Source organism: Pan troglodytes, chromosome 12 (assembly GCF_028858775.2).
Source record: "Pan troglodytes isolate AG18354 chromosome 12, NHGRI_mPanTro3-v2.0_pri, whole genome shotgun sequence".
NCBI classification, from domain to species: Eukaryota; Metazoa; Chordata; class Mammalia; order Primates; family Hominidae; genus Pan; species Pan troglodytes.
The window spans coordinates 15194154-15219621 of NC_072410.2; the positions used below are offsets into that span (position 1 = coordinate 15194154).

The 25468-nt window shown below is 39.8% G+C and overlaps 1 protein-coding gene and 1 long non-coding RNA gene across 13 annotated transcripts in view; one reads left to right on the top strand and one right to left on the bottom strand.

Moving 5' to 3' along the window:
- LOC129135413 (RANBP2-like and GRIP domain-containing protein 5/6) overlaps positions 1-17574 on the top strand; it is a 57052-nt gene extending 39478 nt beyond the window's left edge. For 6 of the 12 annotated variants that reach the window (XM_054678714.1, XM_054678716.2, XM_054678715.1 and 3 more), the window contains 3 exons: positions 5018-5157; positions 7717-7918; positions 15751-17574. In XM_054678714.1, coding sequence (XP_054534689.1) covers positions 5018-5157; positions 7717-7918; positions 15751-15785 — 377 coding nt within the window. In that variant the 3' untranslated portion in view covers positions 15786-17574. The other 6 variants (XM_063789457.1, XM_063789461.1, XR_010149279.1 and 3 more) reach the window with 5 other exon arrangements.
- The window catches only part of LOC112208191 (uncharacterized), a 131169-nt gene continuing 119029 nt past the window's right edge, over positions 13329-25468 (bottom strand). Inside the window, exons 8-10 of the long non-coding RNA XR_008546503.2 lie at positions 25116-25193; positions 20112-20191; positions 13329-13976 (exon numbers count right to left, since the gene is read on the bottom strand). This is a non-coding gene — a long non-coding RNA (uncharacterized LOC112208191). The remainder of the gene's footprint in view (positions 13977-20111; positions 20192-25115; positions 25194-25468) is intronic.

A 25468-nucleotide genomic window follows, 5' to 3' on the forward strand; every position in this document is an offset into this window, starting at 1 on the left:
AAGGAAGGGCACTGGTTCTGCAGAGCAGTGTCATCCAATAGAAATAAAATATAACCTGTGTATGTAATTTAAAATTGTCATTTGGTGCAATGGCTTGTGCCTATAATCCCAGTTACTTGGGAGGCTGAGGCAGAGGGATCACTTGAGCCCACAAGTTCCAGGCTTCAGTGAACTATGATCACATCACTGCACTCCAGCTCTGGGTGACAAAGGAAGACCGCATCTCAAATAAATACATAAATAAATAAATTTTCTAGTAGCCATATTAAAAAGAATAAAAAGAAACAGTTAAAAAGGGAAACAGATGAAAGTAACTTTATCGATAGATTTGATTTAACTCATTATGTCCAAAATATCATTTTAACTTCTAATTAATATAAAAATTAATGATATTTTACATTATTGTTTTTCACCAAGTCTTCAAAATCCAGTGTGTGTGTTTACACTTACTGTTAGCATGTCTTGATTTGGACTAGCCACCTTGTGAGGTTTTAATAGAATGTGGCTAGGCTACCATATTGGACACCATAGCTCTCAGAATGTTTCCCTGTCACCAGTTGATATACATGGCATGCTTCATAACTGGCTTACTTTATTAAACTCCTTTAGCCAGAAGTTCTTCTTTACATTAATAGATCAGAACAGGTTGCATATAGAAGTTTTTTCTGTTTCTAATTTTTTGCCCTTTGCATTGATGGTGGCTGGGGATGGGTTGTTTTCAGCCATATGAATGGTCTTAGATTTTATAGTGTTAGCTACCCATAGAGTCACAGTTTTTATTTAATTTTATCTAGTATCATGCTTGAACACAGGCAAACTAGACGCAACTCTAGTCACCTTCCATTCTTGGCAATTGTTAACTTTCCTTACAGGAACTAATCACAGTTGGCTTTGGATTAGTTTCATATGTATACTAATACTTGCTTATGTTTTAAGATTTTTTTCAATTGCTGCAAATGCATGGATATTTTGGTAAACTATTGTATGCTAAGTATAGTTAGGCAACACTTTAAAATGTTTAACCTTTTTAAATTCTAGAAATTTGTAGTAATTCTTTTCAATGACTATTAAGTAAACACAAGATTTTTTTTGTTTTCTTTGGTTTTAAATAGATTCTGTGTTCACTTAGGGTTTTTGATAGAACACTAAATCAGGATGCTAATTCTAATTCATGATTATCGTACATCTCTGCATCAAAGTATATGTGTTTTTTATCAGTATGCTGTTTTAACCTATAGATAGGTTCCATGGTTTTTATTTTCAGGTAGAGTATTAACGTCAATACTTAATACCTTATCTTTGTCAATTTTTTTGACTGGTGTTACAGCAAAAGAGAAGAAAAAACCTGAAGATTTTCCCTCAGATAGTCTCGGTCTCCTGACCTCGTGATCCACCCGCCTCGGCCTCCCAAAGTGCTGGGATTACAGGCATGAGTCACTGCGCCTGGCTGACACATGTCTTAATTCTGGTATTCACCAGATTTGTTTCGTGTTCTCTGTTGTTAGTCATCAAATTTGTCTACTTTTTAAATAGAAACATTAGATAGAGCAAGGAACTTAGAAACACTCAAGCGGCACTGAATGTGTAGAATTGCATAACCAATATAGCTTCTTTGCTTTCACATTTACAACTAGTTGGAGTTTTAGTTCAGCCGCACCCAGTATCTTCCATTCTGCTTCCAGGAAGAAATGGAAAAATGTCAGCCATGATGATGCAGTATTTTAGTAGCAAGTTGATGGTGTTTTGGTTTCCCATGGGAAATATTGTCACTGGAGCATTAGCAGCTATCGGTCACTTATTAGGGTAAAAAAGCAACTTCAGAAGAATTTAACATATGCCAAAGAATCAACAAAGGAAGTAATCAGCCAGGGCAAAGGTCGCACAAGAGATTGTAATCTAGCAATCAGCAGTCAGCTTACCAGAAACCCAGGAAAATGCTTCAGAAAGGGCAGTCAGGACTAAGGCAATTTAATGAAATGCAAAATAAATGAAATCTGAAGTTTAAAAATCTAGATTACAATTCTGGTTTCTAACTCAGTTATGAGACCTTGGGCAAAGTCATTAAATTTCTCTGAACTTCAGATTTTGGGGAGTCAATAAACCAATACATGTCAAAGGGCCTGATAAACTTGACAGTTTAGACCAGGCGTGGTGTCTCACCCCTGCAATCTCAGCACTTTGGGAGGCCAAGGCGGGTGGATCACATGAGGCCACGAGTTTGAGACCAGTCTGAACAACATGGTGAAATCCCATCTCTATTAAAAATACAAAAATTATCTGGGCGGGATGGCATGCACCCGGAAGTCCCAGCTACTTGTGGGGCTGAGGTGGGAGGATGGCTTGAGCCTGGGAGGCAGAGGTTGCTGTGAGCCAAGATCGTGCCACTGCACTCCAACCTGTGTGACAGAGTGAGACCCTGTCTCAGAAAAAATAACACTTTACAGTTTATCAGCAAACAGGAAAGTCTTGCTAGACAATGTAATTGATTAGTTCCGTGCCCTGGATTCTGGGCTCTTAACTGTATGAGCACTGTAGGTGTGAGCAGCAACAATTAAGAAGCTGCAGAGGTAAAGGTATAAGGGCAGTGATTGAGGATGTCTACCAAGCAGATTTCAGCAAGTGTGTTTCAAGAAGTATGCAGCAATCTGAAATACCTAATCCTGAAAAATTGCTAGAATCTAGTCTTTTAATTTTGGCAGTATTTAACAGTAGTTTGGCCCTCTACTCTAAATTAATAAAATAAGTAGTACTATATTATGAGCTGTGTTATCTAACAGTTTATCTTAGCTAGTAGCAATTAATTTATAGCTTCTATTAAAATGACTAACGTAGTTAAAAGTTTGATGACTAAGTTTTTTTTGTTGTTGTTGTTGTTTTTTTGAGCTGGCGTCTCGCTCTGTCGCCAGGCTGGAGTGCGGTGGCGTGATCTTGGCTCACTGCAACCTCCGCCTCCTGGTTTCCAGCAATTCTCTGCCTCAGCCTCCCCAGCAGCTGGGATTACAGGCACCTGCCACCGTGCCTGGCTAATTTTTGTATTTTTAGTAGAGATAGGGTTTCACCATCTTGGCCAGGCTGGTCTTGAACTTGCTGACCTCGTGATCCACCCACCTTAGCCTCGCGAACTGCTAGGATTACAGATTTGAGCCACCACGCCCGGCCTTGATGACTAAATTTTAAGAAATGTTTTAGCAATTCTTCATACACCTTTCACTTATCTTATAGTTACTTAATTCCTCTACTCTTATCATTTGATATTTTCATTTTATTGTGTATCTCTGTAAGGTCGAATCAATAGATTTTGAACAATCTCACACTTAACCTTTAAAAAAAATCTAATAGGCCCAGTTTCCTCTCAACAATCTTTGAAGAACCTTCGAGAAAGGAGAACACAGACCTCCCGCTTCTAGACATGCACACTGTAACCCAGGAAGAGGGAGAAGGCACGGAGACAACTGATACGGAGTCTGTGTCTTCCGCCAGCACATACACACAGTCTTTAGAGCAGCTGCTTAATTCTCCCGAAACTAAACTTGGTCTGTTACTCTGTCTAAATATGTTCTTCTTCTTTGATTTCACAGTCTTATTTAATTACTATTACTCTGAGGTACATATGCTTTTTTGGGCTGCTCCAATGAAATTTCTTTCAATATTCCACTACCTGTTTGTATTAGGGTTCTCTAGAGGGACAGGGCTAATTGGATGGTTGGATGGATGGATGGGATGGATGGATGGATGCTTATTAAGTATTACCTTACACGATCACTAGGCCATCTGCAGACTGAGGAGCAACGAGAGCCAGTCCAAGTTCCAAAACTGAAGAACTAGGAGTGTGATGTTCAAGGGCAGGAAGCATCCAGCACAGGAGAAAGATGTAGGTTGGGAGGCTAGGCCAGTCTGGCCTTTTCAGGTTTTTCTGCCTGCTTTATATTCGCTGGCAGCTGATTAGATGGCACCTACCAGATTAAGGGTGGGTCTGCCTTCCCCAGCCCACTGACTCAAATGTTAATCTCCTTTGGCAACACCCTCACAGACAACACTCAGGATTAATACTTTGCATCCTTTAATCCAATCAAGTTGACACCCAGTATTAACCATCACACTGTCCAAATGGAAAAATTATTAAACAAATCTTTTTAAAAATAAAATGCTAGCTCTTGCCCTAGGCTTGAACCATAAATAAGTGGTGGGAAGTTTATAGTCACAAATAGGTGGTGGGTATTAGACAGCAGGATGAACTATCCTCTCACCCTTCCAAGAAACTGACAGTTTCAGTTTATTCCTCTTGATGAAGTAATGCTAAATTTTTGTAGTGATGTTTTGGTATATTTTATTACTTGTAATTAATATTACTGTTCAAAATTTAGGGGGAATCTGTCATCTTCCTGAAACTTCAGAATCACCTGGAGTAAGGGTCATTTGTATTCATGGTCACTGACCACGTGGGGTAGAAACTGCAAGTCATGGTTCCTTCAGGCAAAGTTAATAGTGGTGACATGGAGGCATCATGATAGAGCAGCAGACTCCAGAAGCCAATTTGACTTTGTGATTTCTGAAAAAATTACCTGTCAACTGTGAGCCTGTTTCATCATCTGTAAAGTTTGAATAATGATACCTACCCCGCCTGATAGAAGATTCTTATGAGGGAACATGATACGTGACCAGTAAATGTTAATGCTTTCCTTATACGTGAAATGACATAAAATCTTGGAATATTAATAGGTGGGAAGAAGATGTGTAATAAAACTGTCTATAAACACAATTCTGACAAATTTCAGAACTGGGACTCATAGGGCTTTATTCAGTTAGATGACATGCTTTACAACAGAGATACTGTTTTATTTGTGTCACCTACAACATATAATCTGTTGATTGAGGTATGCTGAATAGATGAATGGCAAAGAAAGCAGACCTATAAAATATCACATAGTAAGATATTTATATTTAGATTTTTCTTATTTAGAATCTTCATCTGTAATGTATGATTTTGAAAATTAATTCTTGGAACAACATGTTGCAGAGCCTCCATTATGGCATGCTGAATTTACCAAAGAAGAATTGGTTCAGAAGCTCAGTTCCATCACAAAAAGTGCAGATCACTTAAACGGCCTGCTTCGGGAAACAGAGGCAGCCAATGCAGTCCTTATGGAGCAAATTAAGGTGAGATCAGAAAACCTGGCCACCGTGAAAACCGCCAGTTTGGTTTTCTGGACCCTCCATACACATGCACCCAAGTTTAAAAATTCACATTGCAGATGCATCTATAACGTCTTGATCTTTATATTAGATTCCCGATGGTGAGAAATATTGCCTTTTTTTTTTTTTTTTTTTTTGAGACAGTCTTGCTCTGTCACCCAGGCTGGAGTGCAGTGGCACGATCTCGGCTCACTGCAAGCTCCACCTCCCAGGTTCATGCCATTCTCCTGCCTCAGCCTCCCGAGTAGCTGGGCCTACAGGTGCCCGCCAACATGCCTGGCTAATTTCTTTGTATTTTTAGTAGAGACAGGGTTTACCATGTTAGCCAGGATGGTCTCGATCTCCTGACCTCGTGATCCACCTGCCTTGGCCTCCCAAAGTGCGGGTATTACAGGTGTGAGCCACCGCATCCAGCCAAAATACTTCTTTTACACCTATTACATAAAGATTATTTCTTAATTCCTACTTTTCCTAAGAAACCCTAATAGATTTAGAAACTAGAGAGATGTTCACAAATCATTGTTCACATATGCTTAAATAAAAAATGGGTGTGAGTCTTTGAATTCTAAAGATAACCAGTGAATTTAAATTATTCAACTGATATTTATAGTACTGAACTACTAAACAGTTGTCAGGTGGAGATGGCAAAGTGGCATGGGAAGTTTTTCCTGTTTAAAGTAGACACCAGAAACATCTAGGAATGTTGCAGAACAGTTGAGGATTACTCAAATGAGGTATTTCCACCCTGGCTCACTGATAAATCACCCCTCAGAATATAGTCATACTGCTTATTGAGGAGTTCTTATGACCCAGGCCCTGGGCTCTACATACATTCTTTAATCTCATCACTGGTTGAGAGAAAAATTGAAGCTGGTAAATGGTGGAACAAAATTCAAACTCACTGCTGTCTGAAAAGTACATGCTTTTCCCCTGCACTTTGCTGCTCCTAATCTGTCCTGCCACTGTGCAAGGCCACTAGCTATCCTTGTCAGATTATTTTAAAGCCGAATTCAGTTATTTTCAGTAAATTGTATATATCATGACATTCCACCATTAAATACTTCAGTATGCATCTCTATAAAATAACATTTTCCCACTAATAAAAACATTATCATAGCTAACAAATCACTAACTAGCCCAGTAAACCTAAATGACTTATTTAAATGTTATATTTTCTTTTTTTTTTTTTGAGACAGTCTCGCTCTGTCACCAGGTTTGGGGTGCAGTGGTGCAATCTCAGCTCACTGCAATCTCCGCCTCCCAGGTTCAAGCGATTCCCCTGCCTCAGCCTCCCGAGTAGCTGGGACTGCAGGCACGCACCACCATGCCCGGCTAATTTTTTTTATTTTACTAGAGACACGGTTTCACCATGTTGGCCAGGACGGTCTGAATCTCCTGACCTCGTGATCTGCCTGCCTCAGCCTCCCAAAGTGTTGGGATTACAGGCATGAGCCACCACGCCTGGCCAAATGTTATATTTTCATAAATTTATACTCTCTTCATGATTTCTTCGTCTTCTTTATTGTCACTTTTTTAAATGGTCCTAGGTTTGAGGACAAAGTTCGCTAACTTTCTTGCCTAACCTAAAATGAAAATATACTAAAAGCTATGGCTTGGTTTCAACCTGGAAATCTTCCTCAAAGACTTGAACATGATATTACCTTTTTTATATCGTTCTTTGCCTCATTTCTCTGATAGTGTTTTACATTGTCTTATATTCCTGAATTTTCACTGTGTCTGAACTTTTGTTTTGATTAAGTGCCGTTCACTGTGGACGTCTTAACTGCCTGGGACTTTAGGAACAGCGTAGGGGCAGAGGGTTAGTGGAGGCTACCGATGTTCCCCTCAGCCCATTTTCAGAGCCCCATGCCATACTGGCTTAGTTTCTATCGAAAGTAGAAGGCAGAGGGAACATGTTGGTACCAACCCATGGCTCCAGTTAGTTGCTCCTCATGGAGACGTTCCATCAGTTCCCCAGCTTTCACCTCCATTTCCATGATACCCTGTGCTTCTGAGACAAGAACTCCAGTATTTACACAGGATGCATCCTCTCCTCTTGTCAGTGATACTTGGTAAGCTGCTGGACTGACTCATTTCCACCTCTTCATCTGTTTCTCGTGAGAATTTCTTGATGTGTCTCATCTACTTTTTCTCCTCTTGTATTAGCTTGTTGCTTTTCTACTTCACCCCTCTTCCTTCCAACCCCAAATAGCTTAGGACAATGGAGTCATATAGCCCAACACTTGGTTCATATGCAGCAATCCACTTTCTAGGCAAATGCAGCTTTGAAACTATCTCATAGTTGGAGTTCCGGTTTTCGTGTCAAATGGATTTTATACGGTGATGTCATAAACTCCTTTGAAATGCATACAGCTGCTGTAGTTAACTGAATTCCTTCCTTTATTGCCATATGGAGGGAAGGGGGAAATTTGGGGGGAAGAGAAGAAAAATACATGAGTTCAGTCTGCCATATTTAATCAGAAGCTCCTAAAGCCCATTTTTAACTCATTTCTCTAACACCAGCTTCTCAAAAGTGAAATAAGAAGATTGGAAAGGAATCAAGAGCGAGAGAAGTCTGCAGCTAACCTGGAATACTTGAAGAACGTCTTGCTGCAGTTCATTTTCTTGAAACCAGGTAGTGAAAGACAGAGACTTCTTCCTGTTATAAATACGATGTTGCAGCTCAGCCCTGAAGAAAAGGGAAAACTTGCTGCGGTTGCTCAAGGTGGGTAAAAGGAGAGTCTCAGAACTTCTGACTTCTAACTTAAACTAAACAGCCTGGTGGTTGAGAAGTTGTCTGTATGTGTAACTTTTTAATTTTGCTCATTTGAATTGGGTCTGTCATATGAGTAGGCCGTGACTAGATTTGAAAAGCTGACTTTTTAACATCTTGAGGCAACTGTAGTACATTTATATAATTTTAACGTTCAGCAAAATACAATAAGTGCTTAGCTTGATCTTCTAGCTCTTTGAAAATTGGATTTTTATCCTGGTGTTGAGTTCTGGTGTTCAGCTGAACGTGGTTTTGTTTTAAATTCTACTTTTTAAAAAACATTTATTAGCTTGTTCCTTTTCTACTTCACCCCTCTTCCTTCCTCCAACCCCAAATAGCCTAAGACAATGGAGTCATATAGCCCAACACTTGGTCTATATACAGCAGTCCACTTTCTAGGCAAATGCAGTTTTAAAACTGTGCCATAGGCCAGGCGCCGGTGGTTCATGCCTATAATCCCACCACTTTGGGAGGCCGAGGCAGGCGGATCACAAGATCAAGATACCGAGACCATCCTGGCCAACATGGTGAAATCTCGTCTCTACTAAAAATACAAAAATTAGCTGGACGTGGTGGCATGCGCCTGTAGTCCCAGCTACTCAGGAGGCTGAGGCAGGAGAGTCGCTTGAACTCACGAGGCGGAGGTTGCAGTGATCTGTCACGCCACTGTACTCCAGCCTGACGGCAGAGCGAGACTCCATCTCAAAAAAAAAAAAAAAAAAAAAAACTATGATGTAGTTACAGTTGGTTTCCATGTCAGATGGATGTAATACTGTGATGTCATTAACTTCTTTGAAATGCTTCATATACAACTGCTATAGTTAACTGAATTCAAGCTGCATCTTAAGAATTATGGTTTCGTTTTTGTTTTAGTTTTAAATTACTTTTATTTTTGACATTTACAAGCACAAGGAAGATGCTATAATCTCTCTTGAGTTGTCACCCATCTCTAACAGTTTTCAACTCATGGACAATCTTTTGGCGTAAATAGGGGAGAGTTAGAGACTTAAATCCCACACATCATTTCTTTCCCCAGTGAATAATTCAATGTTTATTGGATTTCTCTGTCACCTATACCTAGTTTATGTTCATTTTGCCTGTGTTATTGTGAATGTCTTTTTATAGTATCCTAAATAGGGCTCATATATTGCATTTGGTTGATGTTCCTTAAGCTTTATTTTGTTGTTGTGTTTTTGTTTGTTTGAGACGTAGTGTTGCTCTGTCACCCTGGCTGGAGTGCAGTGGTCCGATCATGGCTCACTGCAACCTCCGCCTCCCGGATTCAAGCGATTCTCCTGTGTCAGCCTCCCAAGTAGCTGGGACTACAGATGCACGCCAGCTAATTTTTCTATTTTTAGTAGAGACGAGGTTTCACCATGTTGGCCAGGATGGTCTCAATCTCCTGACCTTGTGATCTGCCCGCCTTGGCCTCCCAAAGTGCTGGGATTACAGGTGTGAGCCACCACGCCCGGCCATTTTGTTGTTTTTTTATCTATAACAATTATATATATAAGTATATTTTTAATGTGCCACTTATTAATTGAAGAAAGTGGTCGTTTATGCTATAGCAGTCCTATATTTGGGTTTTAATCATTACAGGGTAACACTGAGCTTGTTCCAATTGCCTATAAATAGGAAGATCCAGGTGCAATTGGGTGGGATGGTGGACAAAAACACATCATAGATGGTATTGTGTGCTTTCTAAGACATCAGGAGGCCCAGAATGTCCAGACATCTTACTTTTGACTGATTGACCTTATCTAGTTGGTGCTCTTTAACATGTTCCCCATCCCCTGTAAATCCTAATAACTAAACTGATAAGAGTCATCCTCAAAATTGAGCAGGCATCTGAATCATCTGGTATACTTACTAAAATTCCAATTGCTGGTCCCCAATTTCTGACCCAAGATTCTGCATTTTTAGCAATTTGTTGCTGATACTTCTGGTCTGGGGCCCATACCTTGAGAACCCCTGGTCTAGAGGCCTGATAAGATTCAGGCTTAATTTCTTTTACAGACATACTTCATAAGTAGTATTGATAGTTTCCTTGAACCTGGTTTTTAATAATCTTTCTAATGATGAAGGAGGAATGTTCTCAATACTGACAGTAATCTCAGTTCTTCAAACTATAGGATAGGTTTCTATAGCCACAATAGTATTTTTGTCACAAGGGCCCAAATAAGAATACATCATGTATATTTTTAGTACTTATTCAAATTACAAATTCACTGTCTTTAATTTATTCTAACAAAAGTAAACCTAATTATATAGTTATAAAAAAGAAGAAATCTACTTTTAGTCACCTAAGAGTAAAACTGCCCCATATAAAAAACAAGACAGAAATCTCAAAATTATAACTAATTTTATAGTTATAAAATTAACCAGGACTTTAAGAACGTTTGCATTTTAAAATTAAAGTTTTCAAAAGTTTTCAATACAACAATGATACTATCTCAAAATACTCAGCATGTCTAACAGGCCTCTTTTAAAAGCTCAGCATGTTTAATGTAGATGTTGCTAACGTCCAGGTGGCTCCTGTAAGTTAAGGGTCCATTGATTTAGAAGTTCTAAAAGAGACTAACCTAAGGGATACCAATAACAGATATTTTTAAAGAATTTCCTAGAGGAGATACACATTAGAAACCCAGAACTCTAAGATGTGCATTTGCTAAGTCCTGTAAAGAGACTGGAAAACACATTTACATTAGTTTGCCCTTTAAAGATTATTTCCTACTTGTCTCTTATCAATGTGAGTACATAAAAGAGACCTTATTACAATTAAAAACAATGATGGTTTAGCAGCAGATTTAGATACCTTACATTCTCTCTTTAAGAGAGAGAATGTAAGGCCTGGCGCGGTGGCTCACACCTGTAATCCAGCACTTTGGCAGGCCGAGGAGGGTAGATCACCTGAGGTCAGGAGTTCGAGACCAGCCTGGCCAACATGGTGAAACCCCGTCTCTACTCAGAATACAAAAATTAGCCGGGCGTGGTGGCGCATGCCTGTAATCCCAGCTACTTGGGAGGCTGAGGTAGGAGAACTGCTTGAACCCAGGAGGCAGAGGTTGCAGTGAGCCGAGATGGTGCCATTGCACTCCAGCCCGAGCAACAAGAGCAAAACTCCTATCTCAAAAAAATAAATAAATAAAAATAAAAAAATAAACTACAAGATGGTTCAAAAGAAATTACACAGAATTCAGCATGGGAGAAACAAAAAACAATAGTGGGAAAAGACATCAAACATGTTTTTACTAATCGAAGTTCTAAAAGGAGAGACAAGAATACAGCACAGATAATATATGAAGAGAATGGCTGGAAATCTTTCAGAACTGTTGAAGGATATCTATCCACAGATTCAAAAACCCAATAAAATCTCAAGCAGTATTAAAAAAAACAGAAGAAATCTACTTCTAGTCACATAAGAGTAAAACTGCCCCTAAAAAAGACAGAGAAATCTCAAAAGCAGCCAGAGAAAGAAGACACATTGCCTCACAATAGACTTCTCAACAGCATTGGTGTAATACTATCTCATGTACTAAAAGAAATACCTGCCAACCTTTTATATTTTCCAAGATCTCTTCTGGAAAACAAAAACTTTAAGAATCTGCCTTCACTGAAAATTCTTAATGATGTACTTCAAGCAAAAAGAAAATTTCCTAGGTAAAAGGTCTAAGATGCCAGAAAGAAAGACATGCAAAGGAAACTTACCACCATATTACAGATATGGACTGTCAGTCTGACTGGTCACACTAGGGGCATTTTGTTACCAAGGCCTTGAAAATAATAACCAACACTGCATACATGAGGGATGCCAGAAGAAAGGTCTGAGAGCCACTCTTCCTGGCACTGAAGGAAACAGGGCCCATCAGAGCAAACAAGTACCTTTTGCCTCTCTCATCTCCTTGGAAGCAAATGTTTATAATCTCTGGTTTTGTGTAAAGTTTATAACAGTATTTTTCATTCAGGTTGCTACCTATTAGTGGATGGTGAAATTAATTTGGTGGATCACATTCAGAATATTTTTTTTTTAATCAAAAGAATACAAGCTGGGCTCAGTGACTCACACCTGTAAGCCCAACAGTTTGGGAAGACCAGGCAGGAGGATTGCTTGAGAACAGGAGTTCAGAATCAACCTGGGCAACATGGCGAGACCCTATGTCTACAAAAATTTTAAAATATGCCAGATCTGGTGGCATGTGCCCATAGTCCTAGCTACTCGGGAGGCTAAGGCAGCAGGATTGTTTGTTATAAGGAGTTTGAGGCTGCAGTCAAACTTCTGGTCGAAATCCTGGTCACGCCACTGCATTTCAGCCTGGGCAACAGAGTAAAACCCCATCTTTAAAAAAATATTAAGAAATAAAAATAATATGTGAAACGTTAGAATATGTTGAATCTGGTAAGGATAAGCAATTATTTCTTGAAACTCTACATATATACATGAGTGTTGGTAAATACCTGACTGTATCATCAGCTCTAGATATAAAATGTTTATGATGTTGGCTGTGAGTTAATGAGGAATAGTTTTCCTTTCTGTGGGTTTGGGTGTATTTGGGAAACATTAGCTTAGGGGGTAAAGTAGGTTACCCAACTCTGAAAAGCAGCATCAAAATCTTTATAATAAACACATATTAGGGGCCCAACTTAAATTTCAAGCAGATGTCATGAGCTGCTCAGAGTAGCGTGTTACAACTCTGCGTTATAAGGTAAAATGACTTAGAGTGTAGCAGTAGTCCCCAAACAATGTCAAATAGACAGTGGTAAGTATAGATTGCTCTTCTCCTTGCATCACAAATGTTAATTCACCCTGCCCCCACACGCATTAAAACTCAGCATATTTCACAAATTGAGTGTTTCATTTCTATTTGAGATAGACTTATGGTAAGTCAGCTTTGCTCCCCAAATAAGTTAGCCATATAGTACTTCTATATGCAAAATTTGAATCTCAATTTTACTACTCAAGCCGGAAGTAAAAGTCATTTTTCTATATCTTCTTTGCTCCCAGACTGGGTTACAGTTTACAGATCTGAATATTGTCACTTGTACACCATACATACACAGAGGTCTAAAACTCTCTACAAGTAAATAAAGAAAAAAAGCCCAGCAACCCAATAGGAAAATAGGCCAAGCCTGTTATAGGCTTTTTGATCATCTCCAGACTGGCAGGAAGAGAATGCATACTCACACTGTAAGTGCCTGATTTGATTTGCAGAGGATATAGAACCTTATCAGAAAACAGCCTTCCAAGGCAAGAGCAAATGCACCCTATCTAAGCACAGCTTTTCTCCAATTCTTATTTACCTAAGGAGATGAATAGCTGCCAGGAACATTGTTTGCACAAGGGCAGGAGCCTGCCAGATCTGAGAACACAGCAAAATTTTTATTTTGTCAAAAATCTTATATTCAGCTTACACCATTCATTTCAGGTGAACATACAACAGTCTGCATTTCAGTTTAGGGAGATGTTTACAGTCGTCTGGTTCTCTTTATTCTTGGGAACAAGGTTACCTCACTTGGAACACATAACCAGTGCCAAGTTGTCCATCCCTAAGCAATATCGCTTCCTCCTACTTTCTAGAAGTTCTTCAGATTGTGGAAGACAGACTTTTCAGAATTCTTTGCCCTCATTCCCTCCTCCAGAAATGCATGCCTTTGTATAATCTCTTCCCCTTGAGAGCCAGTAGGCTAACCTAATGAGTTATTTTTAACCAGTAGAATACAACAAGAATGATAGATTACAAGAGATTGTGGCTTCTATCTTGCTAGCGGACTCTCTCTGTCTTCTCTGTTTGCACACTTTGTTGAAGCAAGCTACCATCCCAGAGGCAAGGAACACAGGCCATCAGTTTAGCAGCCTTGAGGAACTAAATTCTTCCAACTACCACATAAGTTTGGAAGTAGATTCTTCTCCAGTCCAGCCTTCAGATGAGACCCCAGCCATGCCAACATCTTGATTGCAGCCCTGTGAGAGACCTTGAAATAGAACCATTTCTGATCTCCTGACCCACAGAAACTGTGAAATAAATATGTGTTAAGGTACTAAGTTTGTAGTAATTTGTTACGCAGCAGATTGTAAATAACACGCAGATAAAACCAGACAGAACAGAAAAATAAAATGGCTTTAACTCTAGAAAGTTTCCCCATGTAAAATTTTGAAAATGCTACTCTGCCTAAGGTCAAACTGTCATACATATATATGTATGAAAACACAGAAAGGTGTCTGGAAGGGTAATACCAAATTAAATCTTTATCCAAGAGGAATGAAAACCAGTATTCACACAAAAACCTAGGCACAAACCTTGTGAATATATTAAAAACCAGTGAATTATGCACTTTAAAAAGGTGAATTATGTGGTATATGAATTATATCTCCAAAACATTTAATTAAAAACCTGTACACAATTATTCATAGAAACTTTCTTTAAAATTGCTAAAAACGAGGAAGATCTCAGTTATCCTTCAACTGGCAAATGAATAAACAAACTGGTACAGCCATGCAATTGAATACTGCTCAGCAATAAAAAAGAATGCACTGCCAGTTCAGCAACATGGATAATTCTCAAATGCATTATGCCAGTTGACAGAGGTCAGACTCAAAATACTATGTACAGTGTGATTCTACTTATATGACACTCTGAAAAAAGCGGAACTATAAGGACAGAAAACAGGTTAGTGGTTGCCAAGGAGTGGGAGAAGCAGCCAGGGAGAACTTTGAGGAGGTAAAAATGTGCCAGGCCTTGGTCGGTGGTGGTACATAACTGTGCATTTGTCAAGACTCAGTGCTATATGCTGAAAAGGGCAGGTTTTACTATAAGTAAGTTGTACCTCAAAAAACATGATTTTTGAATGATTAAAACTTTGGTTTTTGTTTGTTTTGGTTCAGTTTTAAGGTTTACCATAAATCTATTGGTTTTAGATTCTAAGTTGTATATAAGCTTCTGTTTTAAAAGAATTTTTTTTAAAATCCTCTTATCGTCAACAATATTTAGTTGTGCTGGAAATTTTATTTTGGAATTGTTTAATAGCGAAAGACAATAAATAATGTTCAAGAACAGACATTGATTCATAACATCAAAGTATATTGTGAGAAGATGGTATTTCAGAATAGAGGAAGAATTTCTTATGTGCTGGTAAGATTGTTTGTAGATAATCATTTCTGCATAATTTTCATAGCTGGATTGCTTTAATAAAGCCATTTAATAAGTCCTAGATTGCTTCATGTTGCTTATCAATGTTTTAAAGCTAAAACAGAAAATTAGCTGTTAAGTTGGCTCAACCGGAAATTCAGTATATCCTTTAAAAAGAGAAATTTAGTAAGCAGTGTGTCTAAAGAATGACATATGGTTGGGTACGGTGGCTCGTGACTGCAATCCCAACACTGTGAGGCTGAAGTGGGAGGATCACTTGAGCCCAGGAATTTGAGACCAGCCTGGAAAACAGTGAGACCTGCATCTCTACAAAAAAACAAAAAATTACCCAGGCATGGTGGTACACACCTTGTGGTCCCAGTTGCTTGGGAGGCTGAGGTGGGAGAATCACTTGAGCCTGGGAGATCAAGGCTGCATTGAAGTCTCATCACGCCACTGCACTCAAGCCTGGGTGACAGAGCAAGACCCTATCTCAAAAAAAAAAAAAAAAAAAAGAACCCCCCCCTACCAAAAAAGGCATGTGATCAGTAAAAAAGACATTATTTGCTTATATTGTAGAGTGGTTCTAAAATATAGATTTTTACATTGAGAAATTTTAATACTCTCTTTTTTCTTTTTTCTTTGTTTTACTTTCCAAAGATGAGGAAGAAAATGCTTCCCGTTATTCTGGATGAGCATCCTATCTTCGTAGTTGGTTTGGACTTCCAATCGGTTGATGGAAGGAATACTGTTATTAACCAAATAGAATCTGTTTACAAAAATGGTTCGTGTGTGTTATCATCATTCTTTTGTCAAAAAGTGTGTATATATGTTTGCATTTACATATATTTGTACATCTGTATGACAGATGTATTTTAAAAGTTTCAACTTGAAGTAAAAGTACAACAGCTTGAAGTGTTGATACCAGGCCACAGCCCTCTAACTCATGTGATCTCCCATGCATGCTGCCAGAATAAAACCACCAGGAATGAATTCACTCCCCACTTCTCTGGAACCTCAGGACCCGCGCATTTCTCGGCAGTACTGTGAATTTTGAAGTTAAACTAAATTTTGGTACCATACCAACTGGAATTTAGGCTTTAAAAATAATGTTTCAAGGCCAGGTGTGGTGATTCATGCCTGAAATCCCACTACTTTGGGAGGCTGAGGCTGGAGAATCGCTTGAGGCTAGTGAGCTGTGATTGTACCACTGCACTCCAGCTCGGGGAACAGAGCGAGACCTTGTCTCTAAAAATAATAATAGTAATAAAAATAACGTTTTATGACTATTTATTGCAAGGTCAGATTTACAGATTGTTATAAATTGTTGAGAAATTTTTGTGATTAGAATATGAAGGAAAAAGCTTTGTTGGTAAAAGTGACATGTTAAGGAGCTATGAAGTAAATATGCTGCAGTGAATTATGCTAAGTTAAAATACAGTTTAGTTATTTGCTTTAAAATAAACTCCTTTTTTTCTTTAAAGTATACTATCTCAAAACTCATTATGTTGTCAGAGCCCTAGAGCTGGCTAGTGTAACACTGACTATAAATAGGTGGGCCCACCACTTGAGTTGAGGTGATTTCATGGTGTCTTTCCAGGCTCTTGATAGGGTGTCACTGCATGCAAGCCATGAATCTGTTTTGAGAATCCTCTCCATTTTCCCAAATAAAAACCTATCCCAACAGTGACTATATCACTCAGCATTGGATCTAAATATAAAACTGGTGCTTTCAGTGTTTTTGGCAGATAGTGTTCCATAAGCTTTCCATCAGAAGGGATTTTAGACACCTTAGAGGTCCGTGCTACATCTTCACAGTTCCTCCGAATAACCTTAGTTGGTAGTGTTACTTGCCTTTGACACCTCTGCATATGTTTTAATGACTAGATCCAAACTGTGTTGTTCTTAAATCAAAAATTGGATAATTTTTAATATTTATGTATTAATCACACAGTATGCTCTCTGAAGTTCTCTTAAGCTTTCAGTTTATACTCTTAATTTTCTTTCTGAGCTGGGGAACTGATTTTGCACTTTGGTTACACAGAACATTGGTTTCCAATTTAGTTTAACTGAAATTTGCTGCTGATATGTTGAGTTTGTTCTTTTAAAAATATCTCATATATCTCGTCTTTCCTCCTTAGAAGAACAGACCTAACTAGCGAATGTATGAATGAAAATGCATCTATTTCAGAGCCGACATGAAGAGTTTAGTTTTTTTACTTTATAAACTGTGAATATGAGTATGCCAGCTGCATACGATGTAACTAATCGTATTTAAATATATTTCACTTTGACTTTAGACCTTTTGAAGTCTGTATAAACTTGTTTTGAAATACAGTCTCCACTTACGAATGTCATAACAAAATACTTTTTTGCATGATAAAAAATTACTTTGATTACAAAAGGCATATTCTTTCATGGTTTCTGCAATGAGAGGAAGTGTAGTGATTATTTTAATATTTCTATTAAATATGTTTAACTGTATATTTTTATGGCTGCTCTTTTATGTTACCCACTGTCTCTTTGGGGTTGTTAATTGGTTTCTGAAAGGGAACTTCAAACTCCTTTACTACTGGCCTTACACGATTGGTCCCTATTAGGTTGTTGAGAGAACATCGACCAACTCTTTGATACCCGCCAGGTAGACCATAGTACCTGCCATGTCTGACACCCTGCATCCAGCTAAAACCAGAAACAGCGCTGGGCCTCCCTGTGGACAAGACATTGATTTGACCAGAAGCAGATGTCTGGCTAAGGCTGCCAACCAAAGGGTGGCCTTAGATGAAGGGCTTTGTTCAGTTAGGGGCAGAGGTCATTAATTTTTTTTTTTTTTTGAGACAGAGTCTTGCTCTGTCGCCCAGGCGTGAGTGCAATGGCGCGATCTCGGCTCACTGCAAGCTCTGCCTCCCAGGTTCACGCCATTCTCCTGCCTCAGCCTCCTACGTAGCTGGGACTACAGGCACCCACCACCATGCCCGGCTAATTTTTTGTATTTTTAGTAGAGACGGGGTTTCACCGTGTTAGCCTGGATGGTCTCGATCTCCTGGAGGTAATTGATTTCTTTGGATGTTTGGACTAGGAGATGGGGAGAGACAGAGCAGAAAGAGAAACACAGATGCCACAAGGAGGAGAAACAGAGCTAACCCTGCATAGGACTGGACACAGAAGCCAGACCAAGAGAGGCATCTAGTGAGAAGCAGCTCTTCAGCCCTGGGCCTGGTGCACACATCACTCCTTCGTTTCTAAGAACCAAATTTGGCCCAGCACAGTGGCTCATGCCTGTAATCCCAGCGCCTTGGGAGGCCAAAGCGGGTAGATCATGAGGTCAAGAGATCAAGACCATCCTGGCCAACATGGTGAAACCCCGTCTCTACTAAAAACACACAAAAAATCAGCTGGGCATGATGGTGTGCACCTGTAGTCCTAGCTACTTGGGAGGCTGAGGCAGGAGAATCACTTGAACCCAGGTGGCAGAGTCCAGTGAGCTGAGATCACACTACTGCACTCCAGCCTGGTGACAGAGTGAGACTCTGTCAAAAAAACAAAATAAAGCCAAATTCATACAGTCCCTGAGGAGTGGGAACTGATGCACATCTCTTGTATACAATAAGCTATGCTTGTGCTCTGAACCGTGTAAGATTGAGAATTGTATTCCTTTAAAGAAAGTTCGGCAGAACTGTAACTGAATTACTAACAAGGCACTGAGAAGGCATACCGTACTTTGTATTCTTTTTAAAGTCCCTGTTAGGTGGTGATGTAGCTGGAAGTGTATAGTATTGAGGATGTAAAGTTTCCCCTAAAAAATTTTTGGTATTTGGCGAATGGCATAACACATCAAAAAATTGGTTGTATCATATGATTAAATTGCAATGTGATGATTTCAACTTGGTGGAAGACTTCTACTTTGTCTTGGTATGTGAAAATCCCCTTTGCTTCAAACTTAATACACACCAAGGAAAACAACCTGATACCATTTTGCAAGTGTCTTTGAGCTAATGGTTTTTCATGGGTATTAAAAAGCATTGGGTTATTTATGTATAATTATGTAGAAAGAAAATATTTGTTCCATTCACAATACAGTTACACGAAAAGGCATCTAGTTGTGACCTTCAAATTATTACTTATATACCTATAGAAAATTCCTATAAATAGGCTGGGCGCGATGGCTCACACCTGTAATCCCGGCACTTAGGGAGGCCAGGGTGGGCAGATCACCTGAGGTCAGGAGTCCAAGACCAGCCTGGCCAATATGGTGAAAACTTGTCTCTACAAAAAATACAAAAATTAGCCAGGCATGTTGGCCCATGCCTGTAGTCCCAGCTACTCAGCAGGCTGAGGTAGGAGAATCGCTTGAACTCGGGAGGGGAAGCTGCAGTCAGCCAAGATCACACACCACTGCACTCCAGCCTGGGCAACAAAGTGAGACCCCCATCTCAAATAAGGAAAGAAAATTCCTATGAAGAAACACTATACCTCTGAGTTTCAGTAATAGAGATGATTAACCCAGTTTCCCTGCAAGGATGTGCTCACTGTGAACAGATGTAGTGGTTACCACTCCAGATGTCTGCCTAGCATTTGAGACAACAGTCTCTGTCACCCCTGCCTCTCTCTGGGAACTTCTGCCCCACCACCATACAGAGGGGCAGTAGGCCCAGCCATAATCAACTGAAACAGACACAGAGTTATGACCTGAGCCTAGGCAATTAGGTTTTCTCAGGAATGTGGATCTGGGACTAAAGAACTCAGCATCTTCCTGTGACTGGAATTGTAGCATGTAAGTACAGAAGCTTTGGAGTGCCCAGAAAGAGCAGAGAAAGCCAGCCAAGAGAGTGCCAGGTTTAAGTTGACATAAGAGGTCAACAAAATCGTGAAGTGAGTGTTCTGGGGACCTGAGAGTCAAGGGACTGGATTCTGTACAATGTCTCTGCATCATCATAGTAAACTTCCTACACATGCTTTGAAAGTAAATATCAGATAGTTTGGAGCACAGTATAATGGTAAAGTATAAACTGTGAACTTACACAAGGACACCACAATTTCCGCCTCACTGACGAATAACTTGGGGCATGTTCTTGACTGCTCTGAGCCCCCATTTCTTTATCTGTAAAAAGGAAATAAATTACATAGTTGTGAGTTATTGGATGACATAATAAAACCCAGCACAGAGGGCTGGATGCAGTGGCTCACACCTGTAATCCCAGCCTTTGGGAGGCCAAGGTGGGCGTATCACAAGGTCAGAAGATCGGGACCATCCTGGCTAACACGGTGAAACCCCATCTCTACTAAAAATACAAAAAATCAGCCAGGCATGGTGGCGGGTGCCTGTAGTCCCAGCTACTTGGGAGGCTGAGGCAGAAGAATGGCGTGAACCCAGGAGGCGGAGCTTGCAGTGAGCCGAGATTGCGCCACTGCACTCCAGCCTGGGTGACAGAGCAAGACCCCATCTCAAAAAAAAAAAAAAAAAAAAAAAACCAGCACAGAGTAGGCATGCCAGCATTCTCTCACTTCTCAGCCTGCAAAAAGATTTACCAATTTACCTCATTTTCTTCTGTTCCTTGTTCTGACCTCAGTGCATGACCCATAGCACCAAGTGTTACTGTCGTTTATGAGTGAACAATTGTGTTAATAAGGAAATAAATTGAATGTTTTCCAGCATTTTGACCTTATTTTTTAAAACTTTCTACCTCCCAGAGCTGGGAAGAGATTCCAGATTTCCAGACTTAGTCCAGAGTCATGACTAATGCTGGACTTCGTCTATAGCTCTTATTGAAATGTCAGAAAACATTTTTTGCCCCAAGAACTATTAACTGATAAATTTATAGCATCAAACTGCATTTTTTAAAGGAGGCTTTTTGTTTTTTCTTTTTTGAGAGAGAGAGAGAGTCTTGCTCTGTCGCCCAGGCTGGAGTGCCTTGGCATAGTCTCAGTTCTCTGCAATCTCTGCCTCCCGGTCTCAGGTGATTCTCCTGCCTCAGCCTCCCAAGTAGCTGGGACTACAGGTGTGCACCACCACATCCGGCTAATTTGTGTTTGTTTTTGGTAGAGACGAGGTTTTGCCATGTTACCTAGGCTGATCTTGAACTCCTGGACTCAAGTGATCCACCCACCTCGGCCTCCCAAAGTGCTGAGATTTCAGGTGTGAGCCACCACACCTGGCCAAAAGAGACTTTTTTTTTTTTTTTTTTTGAGACGACTGTCGCTTTGTCGCCAGGCTGGAGTACAGTGGCATGGTCTCAGCTCACTGCAACCTCCACCTCCTGGGTTCAAGCGATTCTCCTGCCTCAGCCTCCCGAGTAGCTGGGACTATAGGCACGCGCCACCACGCCCAGCTAATTTTTTGTATTTTTAGTACAGATGGAGTTTCACTGTGTTAGCCAGGATGGTCTCGATCTCCTGACCTCGTGATCTGCCCACCTTGGCCTCCCAAAGTGCTGGGATTACAGGCGTGAACCACCGCGCCCAGCCCATGCCCGGCTAATTTTTTTTCTTTTTTTTTTTTTTTTTTGGATTTTAGTAGAGACAAGGTTTCACCATGTTGCCCAGGCTGGTCTTGAACTCCTGAGTGCAGGCAATCCGCCCACCTCACCCTCCCAAAGTGCTAGAATTACAGGTATTTGGTTTTTTGTTTGGTTTTCAAGCAACCTTTCTAAATTTTGCTATGCTCACTCTTTCTTCACATGTTGGTACTGGCTAGATACAGATTTTGCTTTCCTATTGGAGACTTTTGAGAGCTGGCTATCCCCTCTTCCTCCTTTTCTTTTTTCTCTTCCCTACTTTCAAGTTTCTTGCTCTTTTTCTTACCCCATAAGTTAGCAGAAATTCATACCCCCTTGAGAGGGCTTTTTGTTTGAACTTCAGTCTTTAGTTTCATCAACTTTTCTAAGGAAATTGATCTGTTAATGAAAGTTGGCTTGCTTGACTTCAGAATATCTGTATTATTCAGTGATGTGTTTTTCTGGTTGCTTTGTTTGAGCATAGTGTAAATATCACCCATTGCATAGCTTTGGCAGTGACATAAATCTAGCAGCCTAAGATCGAGAAAAGCTAGAAGTCTCACCACAGATTGTATTTCAGTGAAAGGGATTCTTTTTAACTGCTTATAAAACTAAAGAAAACCTATAAACATGGAAAACAATTATTAAACCCACCATATGCTCATACTGATATTAAATGGTGTGCCAGATTCTAGAAAGAGTTACCTTTTGGTAAGAGCACTGCTTGTTAACTATAGTTGATTGCTTTAGATGTCTAGTGTGTACACAAAAGCATGAATTTTATTCCTTATAACCAAAGTAGAAACCTACTCTGAGCAATTTGACAAAAGGTTTACATTATTTATTTTAGTGTAGTTTAAGATTACAGTAAGATACAATTCCCAAAGAGTGAAATATAAGGCTGGGCGTGGTGGATCACGCCTGTAATCCTAACACTTTGGGAGGCTGAGGTGGGTGGATCACCTGAGGTCAGGAGTTCGAGACCAGCCTGGCCAACATGACAAAACCCCGTCTCTACTAAAAATACAACAATTAGCCAGACGTGGTGGTGCGCACCTGTAATCCCAACTACTAGGGAGGCTGAGGCAGGAGAATCACTTGAACCTGGTGGGGCGGAGGCTGGAGTGAGCTGAGATCATGCCATTGCACTCCAGCCTGGGCACACTCTCAAAAAAAAAAAAAAAGTGCAATATAACTTTTCACAAAATATGGATCTGTGGTAGTCTAGAACAATGTCTCAATATACCTCCTACACTAAGTATAATAGTAAATATCTGTATTTGGTGGCATAATATGTTCTTAGTATAAACCAAAAACACATGCTGAGCATTGGACATTGTCCAATGTTTAATTCATATGATTCATTCTGAGTTTCTGACTGAGATCATTCTTTCAGACTATGTGTATTTCTCCTGGGATCCATAAAATATGCAGCCCTAACATGATTTCATTTTTGTTTCCTTTCCTGGAAAAGGAGAAATCATTCAGATCAGCTTTCATATTGCCTTATAGACGATGACTTCAAAATAGTTTGAAAGGGACTCCTTTGTTCTAGAACTGCTCTAACACAGTAGCCACTAGCCACATGTGGCTATTGAAAGATTGAAATGTGGTTATTCCAAATCAGGATGTACAGTAAATATAAAATACACACCAGATTTCAAAGGCTTACATGAAAAAAGTAATGTGAAATGTCTCACTAGTAGTTTTTATAGTGATTACATGTTGAAATTTTAACATTGTGAACATATTAGTTTAAATAAAATGTACTGTGAAAATTAATTTCATGTTTCTATTTACTTTTGATAAAAGTACTACTAGAGGCTGGGTGTGGTGGCTCACTCCTGTAATCCCAGCACTTTGGGAGGCTGAGGTGGGAGGATCATGAGGTCAGGAGACCGAGACCATCCTGGCTAACACGGTGAAACCCCGTCTCTACTAAAAACACAAAAAATTAGCCAGGAGTGGTGGCAGGCACCTGTAGTCCCAGCTACTAGGGAGGCTGAGGCAGGAGAATGGCACGAACCCGGGAGGCGGAGCTTGCAGTGAGCTGAGATTGTGCCACTGCACTGCAGCCTGGGCTTCAGAGCGAGAATCTGTCTCCGAAAAAGAAACACTACTAGCACATTTTTAAATTACTTGTAGTGATCTCATTTGTAACACATTACATTTCAATCGTATACTGCTTTTCTAAAGAGTCACTGCTAAGCCCTGAAATTAACTCCAAATACCTCCCTGGGATACAGTGCCAAGGCAGGGGCTTCCTTGAACTTCAACCTCTAAAAGTAAGCAAGGATTGAGAAATATCTTCTGCTTTGAAAAATATTCACTCCCCAACCCTAATACATCAATTAAATATTATTTGGGGGCTAACTAAGCTCCTATTTTAAAATGTAAATTGAAGAAATTAGGCCAGAGTCATTCCCATCTTAGTGCCAATCATATAATCAGATAATTAGATTGCTCTTTCCCTAAAGCCTGTTTAGTTTTTTTTTGTTTGCTGGTTTTGTTGTTGTTGGGTTTTTAAATTTGTTTTTGTTGTTGTTGTTGTTGTTTTGAGATGGATACTCACTGTGTCACCCAGGCTAGAGTGCAGCGGCATGATCTCTGCTCAGTGCAACCTCCAACTCCTGGGTTCAAGCGATTCTCCTGCCTCAGCCTCCTGAGTAGCTGGGACTATAGGTGCATGCCACCACGCCCGTCTAATTTTTTTGTTTTTTGGGGGGTTTTTTTTTTTGGTTTTTTTGTTTGTTTTGAGACAGTCTCGCTGTTTCCCAGGCTGGAGTGCAGTGGCACGATCTCGGCTCACTGCAACCTCCACTTCCGAGGTTCAAGCAATTCTCCTGCCTCAGCCTCCCAAGTAGCTGGGACTACAGGTGCATGCCATTATGCCTGGCTAATTTTTTGTATTTTTAGCAGAGATGGGGTTTCGCCATGTTGGCCAAACTGGTCTCAAACTTCTGGCCTCAGGTGATCCAGCCGTCTCAGATCAAAGTGCTGGGATTCCAGGCATGAGCCACCACTCACAGCTCGCTAAGGCCTTTTGCCAAGACAAATTAGCTCTTAGAGAACCACAGGATTCCTCTTGTAATGTATTACAAACTAAAGTCTTACCTACTCTTGAAGAGTAGAAAACATGAAAAAGTTCTGTGTTAGCCCTTAGAATAATTAAAAATTCATAAGCTCTGAAATAAATACAGGTAATAAAATTATTGCATATGACAAAACAAAAGTTTAAATTGGCGTTTGTAAACTCTGCATGAAAGCCAGGTTTCTCATTACTAGAAAAAGAAAAAAAGTTATAAATAAGCCAAGAATTCCAGAATGAATCCTGTGGTGCCAAATATATGTTAACTACAAGGAATAACAGTGACCTTACACTGGAAACACCTTAACCATGGGCCAAGATTAAAGATATAACAGCATTCTCACACCCCTTGCACAGCTACCCCCAATGTTAACATAACTGTTAACAAATTATCAAAACTAAGAAATTAGTCTTGGTATAGTATCACTAACTACACTCCAGACCTCAGTCAGGTTTTCCCAGTCTTTCCTTCAGTGTCCTTCCTCTGTTTCAGGATTCAATCCATGATCCAAGATGCCATTCTAATAAATTAGAAATGCAAGGTTAGTTACATCCATTATTGTTGATACTTCCCGCTCAAAGTATATCTTATCTTGAGACTTTAGCTAATGATAGCAGCACACCTATACAATTTACCAATAAATAAGGCAACACACCAAATCTAGTATTATGTCCTTTATTTCCTCTGTCAAATTAGTGCCTCTAATCTTCCTAATCTTTTCTTTCAATCCTTCTCTTTGTAGCTAGACTCACTGTTTACAAACACAAATCAAATTGCACCAGACCCACTTGCTCC